The following is an 11198-nucleotide window of genomic DNA, read 5'->3' as shown; positions in this document are numbered from 1 at the left end:
TCGTTGTTAGTGGAACGGGGCCTCCTACTTTTAAATAGCCCCGGGCCCCGAAAAGTCTTAATCCGCCACTGAAATGCCTGCTGGGTACCCGATAAAAAAATATATTTTTTATAAAAGTTGCTCATATAAATATTAATACAAAACTATTCATTGAATAATGTCACTTGTTCAGAGTTGTTCTTCTTCACTTATATCTAAACTTTATTTTACTTTAAGTGTCCAGGTTATATTACTCTAAAGTCCCAACTACGGTTTAAAAATAGTAGCATTTTTACTGTTTTGGGTGCCAAAAGATGCAGGCTGTCGATTGATACATTCTCGGCAGCCGAGAAAGCGCATTGTGATAGCATTTAACTTGCAAGTATGCACGTTTATTTGTGCTCTAAAATGGCAAAAATATAATTTTATCTTCCAGGTTTCGTAAGAGTTTTTTCCAATAGAAAAATGAATAGACAAATGGAAAAGCTCTGATTTACTTAAAAGAAAAGATTGTGCATTGGAAATATAATATAATTTGAAAAGAATAAGACCAGGAATAATAAAAATATTCATTGATGAATTCATAACTTGGTATTTGAATTGAACTCAAATAATTTTCAAATCATTATAATGAATTATGGTACCTCTCATTATGGTAGTAACAGAGAAATTGTAGTCATTGAAGTTTTAAAAAAAAGATCTTAAAGATTTTCTTTCACATACCATATTGATATTGTTGAAATGTTATTTATGATTAATGGTTTTAAACTTTTAAAATTAATGAAATGAACTTTAAACTTATCAAATGACGGTTACCCATCATTTGATGGTGCTACTTCATTTTTGGAGATGGAGCAGATGGAGTTACCTCATTATATATAATGAGGTAACTGAGAAAACAGCTTTTAAGAAAGACCCATGTAAACAGATAGTAAATGGTTGTGAAGTCATGATGATGCAATGACGAGAACGACAATGATGCCTCAATCACAGCCAGGTATCAACAAATTAAGAAAAAAAAAAGAAAAGGCTTTTTAAAAGTCTCTAAAAAATCTATCAAAGATGATCAGACAGAATGAAGTAATATCATGTAACTGATTTTTTTTTTTTAAACACACCCAACAGTACTGATTCTTATATATGTAAAGTATAATTATATGGGAACTGTTAAAAAAATAAATGTGTTTCCCTAAAGATAACTTGTGTGCCTTTACGTATGCCAGTTCAACACACTGAGAAACACAATTTTGCCTACTTTTTTAATTTCAAAAATTGGTTAGCTAAAACCTAAAATGGCGAATATTAGCTTCTTTAAATAACTTTTTAATTTTAAACTAATCTAAATTTTTCTAATTTAACTTTTTTCTAAAAAGCGATTCTCTCTCTAGGTTTCTTAAAACGTTGCCGCCGCTACCTATTTTTTAATTCAATTTTTAATAAAAAAAACATAAAAGATTCATTTTTTATTTATTCATTATGTTTGACTTAATCTAAGTTGAAAACTCAACAGATAACCAAACCAATAAGAAATTTCATTATTGTTTTTATCAATCTTGTTTAAAACGTCGAGGTTTGAAAAATTTAGAATCATATAGTTATTTTCCGGATACAGTATATTAAAATTATTCGGACATAAAATAATAATTAAATACGCTACTAATCCAAAATAGTCTCTGAAAGTAACGGCTGTCTTCAGATTCAGAAAAATAGAACTCCTATAAAATTGCTCGGAGTCCAATTTTTATAAATTAAAATATATTAGATTGCAGAATATTCATTTAAAATAACCTTTGAAATATATTAATAAAACCTAAAAAAAGTACACAATCATCAAAATGTTAAGTGAAGAGGAGCAGATGAGAATGGAGTTGCAACGTATGCAAAGAAAAGCAGACGAAGTAACAAATGAGGTTAGATTATGTTTTAAATTTAGCATTTAACGAACATAGCCTCTCTACAATATACATATATATATATATATATATATATATATATATATATATATATATATATATATATATATATATATATATATATATATATATATATATATATATATATATATATATATATATATATATATATATATATATATATATATATATATATATATATATATATATATATACATATATATATATATATATATATATATATATATATATATATATATATATATATATATATATATATATATATATATATATATATATAGATAGATAGATAGATAGATAGATAGATAGATAGATAGATAGATAGATAGATATTTATAGTGACATAATTGTTGGCACCTTAAGTGAATCAAATATATAAAACTGGAAAGTTTTAAATAATATTTCGAAAAATAACTTAACTAATTAATTGCCTTTTATAGTAAAAATTTGTGTATCTATTAACAATAAAAGTTGGTTTCGTTGTAGTTTCAAATTATTGGTACTCATGAAATTTTTATTTTAACAAGAAATCTAGAGTATTAAAAGAGTTAATAATAATTATTTATTTGATTGCATTACTGATAAAAGTAGAAAAGTTAATGAGTTTTTTATATTTGTTTTTATCATCTTGGAAGATTAGACAGTTAAAGTTTAAGATTAAACAGAGATGAGACAATTTAAGTTTAAAACACGGTCACATGTAGCCTAATTCACCCACAAATTTGACCTTATTTCCTCTTCATAGTTATTCTTGAATAGATAACAACCCCAATTTTATCTTCTATGGATTCACTATCTCTTTTTGAAAATATGACTCTATGTTCTTGTGTAAATTTGTGTAAACATATACTATACATTTTTTTTCTTTTGTTAACAGGTTTATAAAAAACAGAAAATTTTTTTTTTTTTTTTACATAATTATTTTATATTGAGTATTTATTATATTACTTATAATGCAACTCAAACTTAGAAGCATGGCCATCAATACTGATATTGATAGCATTCCTAGAAAATTGCCTATTGTGTCCTAGATTTGTTCAAGTTAATTAAAGTTTGCCATTCAGAATCTAATGTTACATTTTGTTCAAGTATGGAAATTTGTATCAATGTAGAAATGTTAAATTGATTTAAAATTTCTACATTGTTTTGAGTTAATTATTTGTCAAATATTAGGATAAGAAATGTTATTTTATATTTTATAAAGCAGGAAGCAAACCTTCCTGGGAATCGTATGCAGTCACACAACGTTCGTCCACGTTTAAAGTAATTTTTGTAGACTAACTGACCACAACAGTCTGTGTCTTTTAACTTATAAAGGGTTTCAATAATTCTCTGCAAAAAGCTAAATTTATCTACTAAGAAAATAATAATAATCCTAAAAGAAGGAAATAAAATTGTAACAAAATATCAAAAGAGTTCAGGCAATGTATTTAAATGCAGTTTCCACCAATCAAGAATCAGAAAGTCTTTTTTGGCATCAGGTAGATATTCATACTGGCACATTTCGCTCAAAATAGGATTCAGTTCAGATGTTGGCTCTTGTGTTTCAAGTCTGACGTTTAACTTGCGCTTCAGTTTTGAATTAGGGGACAAATCTGCTGAAAGGACTCTGGCAACAGGTTGGCACTCAACATTATCCTTAACCTGTGAGGCTAACCATTCTTTTGTTGTTTGAAATTTTTTGAAGAGCTTCAAGTGAAGTCCCTTTAAAGCAGGATTTAAGTAGTTTGCTGCAGCACTCAATAAGTTTCCAGTGTGACAAAGCGGAAATCTTTTCTCAATGCAGCTTTTCAAGTTTTTTGCATACAAGACACCGTAGCCATTTTTTCCATCCGTCTCAATAAATTGATCAATTTTGTCATGGATTAAATAAAGAGAATCGGCGACAGTGTTAATTGTTGGAATAGACTCAGCCGACCACGTTTCTGTAGCTTCTTTAAGTGGTGCCAAAATTTCTACTGCTCCCTCGATTGATTTCCACTGTGATGCACTGATGGTCTTTGAGAAAAAATATCTTCATTTGCACATAAGCTGATAATTGTACTCTTTAGATGTAGGACAGAAGCCATGCAATCCAGTTCACTATTCCATCTTGTGTCAACAGATTGGCGTAACTGTCTAAAATTGATTCCTTGAGCGTCTGATTCTGATTCAAGCAACTCAGCTGCAACTGTTGACTGGTGAGTTAAAGAAGCCAAATCTTTGCATGTTTGCAACGCATCATCCATTCCAGCAGTTATTCCAAATGAGTCTCGAACTGCACATTGCAAAATATGATTGTTGCACAAGTATTGGTCAAGGCGCTTATTAGATTTATTAAAATCACGGAGTCAAAATATTAATTAATTAAAAAAACAAATTATTAGGCATTTTGTAAATTATAATAATTTTTAATTTGGAAAATAATATAATATTTAAGTCTCATTCTACTTCTCGCAAGAATTTTCTATTTCTCGTTTCTCACGAGAAATAAGAACGAGACGAGATCTCGCTCATGGTTAAATACTTATATAATAGGAAAAAAAAGAAAATAAATTGTTATTTATTTGTAAAATATACCATTTGAATAATAAGTTATGTAATGATGGAATAAGTTAAATAAAAAAATAATATGGTTTCTTTAATAAATGTATTTACTGCATTTGATGAATGTCTGAAAATGTTTCTTTTATATTGCCCAATTTCCAATGTTAATATGAATTACTAAAGATAATGAACATAACGATGCTCTGTTTAAAAAAATGTATTTAAAAACTTAAAAAAAAAGTTTTAAATAGGCTCCTAAATATTTCATTAAAAACGTTCAGTAAATTAACTATGTACTAGCCCACAAACTTTTGGAGCGTTAACAATAGTTCATAACAATAACAATAGTTCATCAGGATATAATAAATGCACAATTTGGATAATCCTACAAAAGTGCAAACTATTTCTATGGGGGTATTGAAAACAACCAAATATTTTATATTTAAATATTAGTATTTGTTTTTTTACTTGAAAAACTTGTTTTAAAAAAAAGTTTTTTTTTACAAATAAACAGCAATTAGTTTTTCTTGTTTGCCTCTGTGCATTGATAAAAACAGTAAAGTTTAGCAAAAAAATTTGAAAAACAAATTTAAAAAATTGTCCATGTTTCTAGCGCTAATTATAAAGTATTTCCTTAATATACTGACTGAAAAAAGTCATGAAAATTGTATATCAAAAAATGTTTTTATTTTGGTTATATTCTTATCTAATTTTTTCCTCGACTTGTATCAATTTTGGTAGTGGAAAATAACAAATGCCTTAAAAATAAGAAAAAAAGAACAGTAAAATATTTAGATATATTATTTTTTTGACAACAATTTTCTTTTTTTATATAAATTTTTCTTCAGCTTATATTATTTAGATATTATTTCGTATAGCCTTTAGTTCTTAGAGTATTGCTGTTTAATTTTCTCTAGTTTCTTATAGTTTTATTTTGCCGCAATTTCTTAAAATGATTACTATATAAAAAAGTGGTCAAATAGTCTAAAAAAATTACTTTAAGTGTGGATGAACAAGGCATGCAACTGTACACGCTTTTGGGAAGCAAAAACTCCCTAGGATGCATCCAAAAAATTTTTTTAATGTAACCTTATTCCAGATGGTTTTAATAAAAAGTTTTATAACTCGCTTATTATAACGAATTTATTAAATCTTTTTTTAGTTACTAAACGTCTAAGCAACATTAATCAAACAATATAAGATAATAATTATATAAAAATATCAATTTGAAATCAATCATAACTAAAATAACAAAAAATAGAAAAAAAATAACTTATTTGCAACAAAATAATTGAAAAGTAAAAACACTATTAAAAAATAGACACTTATATCTTGATACAGGCATTTATTATTTTATGTGGATAAAGTTAATGCATAGGTGTAAATTGTATTATTGTATTGTAGAATAGGGATATATTTAAGCAAAAAGAAAAGCAAGAGAGTCAAATCCAGCTAGCTATTCAAGCTTTTATTGAAAATGAAATGTCATATCCACAAGCTGCTAAATGTAATGTAGCAAAATCTACTCTTTTTGACAGAACAAAAGAGTCATCTAATGATGGAGGAAGGCCAAAAAAGATTAACAGCATCAGTGAAGCAGTTATTGTTGATTTATAAAAGTTTTAGTGATATTTGGCTTGAATAAAAAAGACATGTTGATTGTTGTTGAAAATTATTTAAAAGAGTCAAATTAAACTAGTTTATTCCATGATGGCAAACCGACTAGAAACTGGTACTCTGGTTTCATGAATAAATATTGTAAAGAAATTTACCCAAGAAAGGTAAGCGGCATGCAAATTATTAGAGCGGTGGCCGCTATAAATGACAATTGGTTTGAACAGTTTGCAGCAGCATATAATGAACATAATTTACGTGATAAGCTGTTTCATATATTCAATTGTAATGAGTTTGCAATTTGATCAAGGCAAAGTCGAAATTATTTGTAGAAAAGGAAAAAAATCCTAAAAAGCTTGCACCAGTATGAAAAGCAAATGAAAACAATCTTGAATTATGTGACACTTTTGGCAATTATTTACCCCATCAAGTAATTTATAGAGGTCAACGTATTATGAAAGACTGGTTAAAAGGTTGGGCCGAGAATGTTCATTATAACAGTAGTAGTTCAGGCTAGATGGAATCCAAAAAAAATTTCATAGTTTAAAACAGTTTTTTTGCTTCTTGTAAATAAACTTTCAAGTTTTAAAATTCTAATTCTTGATGGTTCACATATAAGCTTGTAGTTAAAAAAAAAGCTTTAGAAAATTCTTTTTTACTTTGGTGTTTGCCGGCTCATACTAGCCATTTTATTGCAGCCATTAGATGTTGGTATTTTTAAAAAAGTAAAAAGCCAATGGAAGCAAATAGTCAAAAGTTATTTAACTAAAAATCACATTCAAAGTCAATAAATCTACATTTTCTGGCCAATACACCTAACACACTGTCAAATCATGAAGTTTTGCCTAAAATCTTTGGTACTTATAATTATATCATTCAATAAGTTGAAAAAGATATAAGCAAATCAGTATTATGTATGCTCAGAGATCAATTGACGCCAACTCTAAATAAAGAAGTTCAAAAAGGTGAGAGATTAAAGTGACCAACTAATTACAATAGCTTCGACAGATGCCATAACTTTTGATGAAGCTGAAAAAGCAATACAAAACAAAAATTAGATAAAGAAGTTGCAAAGAAGTTGGCTAGAGAGCAAATAAAGGTTGCCACTGCTACTTAAAAAGCAGAAAATGCAAACTAAAGAGAAGAAAACAAAAATGTTAAAGCAAAGTCAGTTGGCTAAACCACCAGATAAAAAAGGTCCAAAGCCAAAGAATCAATCAGAAGACCCACATTTACCTCAAATTTCAAATAACATTTTGGTAACATGATTGTCTTTATTATACATGTGAATGTCATTGGGCGAATAGCTTAAGTAATCGATGGCTTGCATGTGAGCAGTGTTCTAATTGGTCATGCATGGCATGTGTTGTTGATTGTCATACAAATATAGAATTTATTTGTAATGAATGTGAATAAGATAATATATTTTATTTTTTAATTAAAACAATTCTGAAAGAATGAAAAAGTTTGATCAAGTTTTAAAGTAACCAGTTTGTTAATGTTGGTTGTCCGTCGATGATTTTCGCTATTTTTTATTTAAAAAAAGGAGTTCTCTTATATTCTAGTCATTTTTCCTTATAGGGTTAAAGATTAGAAATAATTTGCGTAGATAAAGTTATTATTGTAAACTATTGGTAGCATTCACTTTTATACTTGCAGATAAAGCACATGCTGATATATATGCTACTATTTTTTTCACTTAAATTGAGTGCTTATTTTTTTTAAAATCGGTGCTCTTTTTTAGAACTACAAAATCTTGATAAATATAAAAAATTACCGCATTGTTAATAAATTTAATTTTATACCACATTAAAATTGTTTTAAACTAATATATCAAAAGTTATTGATAGAATCTAAATTCGGTATTTGAAAAAGATTATATTTCCTTATAATTTATTTCTTAAAACAATCTTATGCTTTTCATAATCTTTTGTTTGTTTATTACAATTTAATTGTTTATTTTAGTTTGTATGTATTTAATGTAAAAAGTTTAATAAAGGTTATAAACAATTTATAGATAGATTTTATCAGTTACCAATAAGATACTTGTAAACATAATTTATGTTTATAAATGTATTATGTCAAAAGAACTTGACACAATTCAATTTTGAATTAATAATGAACAAAATTTTTTAGATATATTTGTGATAAGATTTCTTTTAAATAAATACACTTTGCCCTTTTTATATATAAAAAAGTTTTTAAATTTTTAAATATTATCTATGATGGAGATTAGCAGATGTATTTAGTCAGCTGATGATAAGAAAAAAATTTATTTAATAATAATTGCCAAACTATTTTACATTCTTTTAAAACTAAATTTTAATTTTTAAAACCAATTTTAGTTTCAAGTCTTTTAATCCAAAAAAAATTTTTATAAAATAATTTGTTTGTTTAAAAAATTAACAGTCGCGGTAAAAGCTTTTTTCTACAATCTAATATTTTCTGAATAAACGCCACATAATCAATATTAAAAGATAATTCAAATATTCAATAATAAAAAAGTTTTTGCCTAATGTAAAACTGCTGACGGTGTACTTAAATCATCATTTTCTACATAAAATGGGAACTACATAACACTTCTTAACAAGGCCTGTCAAAGTATAATTTTGACAAATTTAGTTCTATTACTTTATCTCTAGATCCTTAAATAAAATTAGTAAAAAAAATAAAATAGTATTTTTGTTTAAATGATAAAACTTATTAGTTTCTTTTCAAATACATTTAAACATTTTTTTAAATACATTTAATTTATAAAAAAAAAATGCGGCAAATAAACTTTGGCTTTGTGACTTTCAAAATATCTTATTTTTTTAGATTTAGTTGCTTTTAAATAAAATCAAGATAAAAATCAATAGTTGTCCTTTCGGGTGACTATATTGCATCAAAGGAATATTTTTAGTTGCCCTTCACAAATTTCGGTCGCCTGGTACCGTCAGGCAACCACAAGTGTATGTCTGATATATATACAAGACTTAAATTAGCCATCGGATATTGTCTGGCGCTTGTTGGGTATAAAAAATTTATTTACAAGTTATGTTGTCTGGCCCATATTTTGTGTGCATCTTATAATTATATTTTAGGTGTGCCAAAATTGTTGGTAAATTCAGTATAGCAGGCCTTCTCGTAAGAGGCATGCGATCGCATGTCTTAAATGACCACGCTTATAAAACTATGTTTTGATAACTTGTCCACGGCTTTTTAGAAGTTTTGATTTTTAGCGCAAAAATGCCAAAAAAGAAAATGGCACAAGTAAAACCAAAGCAAAACTAAAAACTAAAAAAAAAATACAAAACTGAAACTAAATTAAAGATAAATAAAAAAAAAATGAAAAAACAAACGGAAAAAATTTATTTTTTAGCCTAAACTTCATTGTCAGCATAATTTAAAAAAAAATTTGCACAGCTCTATAATAATTCCCAATCTTTATAATTCTTATAGTATTTTTTTATCATTCATTAAAATTTTCATTTCTTTAATATAGTTTCAGTTTTGTAATTTTTTTTAGTTTTAGTTTCTGCTTTGGTTTTTATTGTGCCATTTTCTTTTTTTTAGCATTTTGCGCTAAAAATCAAAACTTCTAAAAAGCCGTGGACAAGTTATCAAAACATAGTTTTATGTGCGTGGTAATTTAAGACGTGCAATCGCACGCCTCTTACAAGAAGGCCTGGCATAGCATATAAACTTCATTTTTTGAACTTTTTATCTATAATAAGTCAGAAAATCAATCTGAATCAAGTAGACAAGCTGTAAAATCATCATTGTTTAAATATCATTTAATTTAAATGACGATTTTTTATTGTTGTTTTATAGTTTGCTGCCCTGCATTTCTTAAAAGTATTTTATTTAATTTAAAGATAAAACAAACAGCAGCCATCAAAACCATTTGCTTTGTTTTACTCCCCGTAAAATTTTTATATTGTTTTCCGAAAAAAATAATAAATTTTTGTATTCAGCATGTTTAAAATATAACTATTTAAAAATTAAATAAAAACGAAACGAGTGCTTTTTTAAAATACATTTCAGATAAAATATGAAAAAAAATTACTATATAAATAAAGCATCAAAATAACATGTAAAAAATATAAAATTAGAGATTTTTTTACTTAGCTAAAACAAAAATTTGAAAAACAAAAGTAGCATTTCACAATTTTATTAGGAATTTGAAAAAATTGAAATATATATATATATATTATTTACTGCTGCATTTAAAACTGAAACTTTTATTTTTAATTAAAAAAAAGCCCACAAAAAAATTTTTATTCAGGCTTTCATTAGAACTAGAAAGTTCTAGATCTTCTTAATGACCAATGTTCTGGCTCAGAATTACTTATTTATTGTTGCAACAAATTTTGTCATAACAGTAAATAAGAAATAGTTCAGCCGATTCAATTGCCTAAAAATGCACCTTGACAAATTTTAAATGCCTTATTTGAATGGGAACAAGCATTTTGAATTATTAAGGAAAGTCTGTATCCTAGTTTTCACTTGATCTCACAGTCAGTGTGGTGTTGAGCAAGGTTTTAGTGTCAACAAAGAACTTTTTAATGAGAACATGCAACAAAACCTCTTTGATTAGTAAGCTCACTGTTTATGACCATGTAACCCCATCAAAATAGGGTGTTCACAATTTTGCAATTACCAATGAGTTAACAAAACGTTGCAAGTTAGCTTATTCCAATATGTGCAATATTAGGATGAAGGTAAAAAGGAAAATGTTTTAACTAAAAAAGCAGGAAAAAGAAAGCTCATCATTGAAGAAATTGTTGATGTAAGAAAGAGAAAGAATTGTATTCAATTGTGTATTGTTAACCTAAATAATGAAATTGAATGTTGTAGCTTTCAAGCAGATGAATCTGATTCTGTGGATATGTTGGTTAAAGACAACGCTTTTAGTTGAAAAGTAAAAGAAAAGCAAACCCTTATTGAAAATTTAATACAACAAAACAAAAGATTCAAAAACAACAATTCTCGCATTAAAAAAATTAAAGTTGATAGTTATTTGTTATTCAGAAACCTGAAATGTTTAGAGAAAATTCTTTTAAAGAAATTTTATATTTTAATAAATTTCTTTCACTGAGCAATGAATAAAATGGTTTTAACAAAAGAATTGACAATGCTATTTATTTAATAATTGTGTTATTT

The 11198-nt window shown here is 26.6% G+C and overlaps 1 protein-coding gene across 1 annotated transcript in view; it reads left to right on the top strand.

Moving 5' to 3' along the window:
• The first annotated feature begins 1637 nt into the window (after positions 1–1637).
• LOC100202282 (synaptosomal-associated protein 25) overlaps positions 1638–11198 on the top strand; it is a 43228-nt gene continuing 33667 nt past the window's right edge. Inside the window, exon 1 of the mRNA XM_065800381.1 lies at positions 1638–1889. Within this exon, the coding sequence (XP_065656453.1) occupies positions 1815–1889 (75 nt within the window). The 5' untranslated portion in view covers positions 1638–1814. The remainder of the gene's footprint in view (positions 1890–11198) is intronic.

Source organism: Hydra vulgaris, chromosome 06 (genome assembly GCF_038396675.1).
Source record: "Hydra vulgaris chromosome 06, alternate assembly HydraT2T_AEP".
NCBI lineage: Eukaryota > Metazoa > Cnidaria > Hydrozoa > Anthoathecata > Hydridae > Hydra > Hydra vulgaris.
This window is presented reverse-complemented; position numbering and strand designations above follow the sequence as displayed.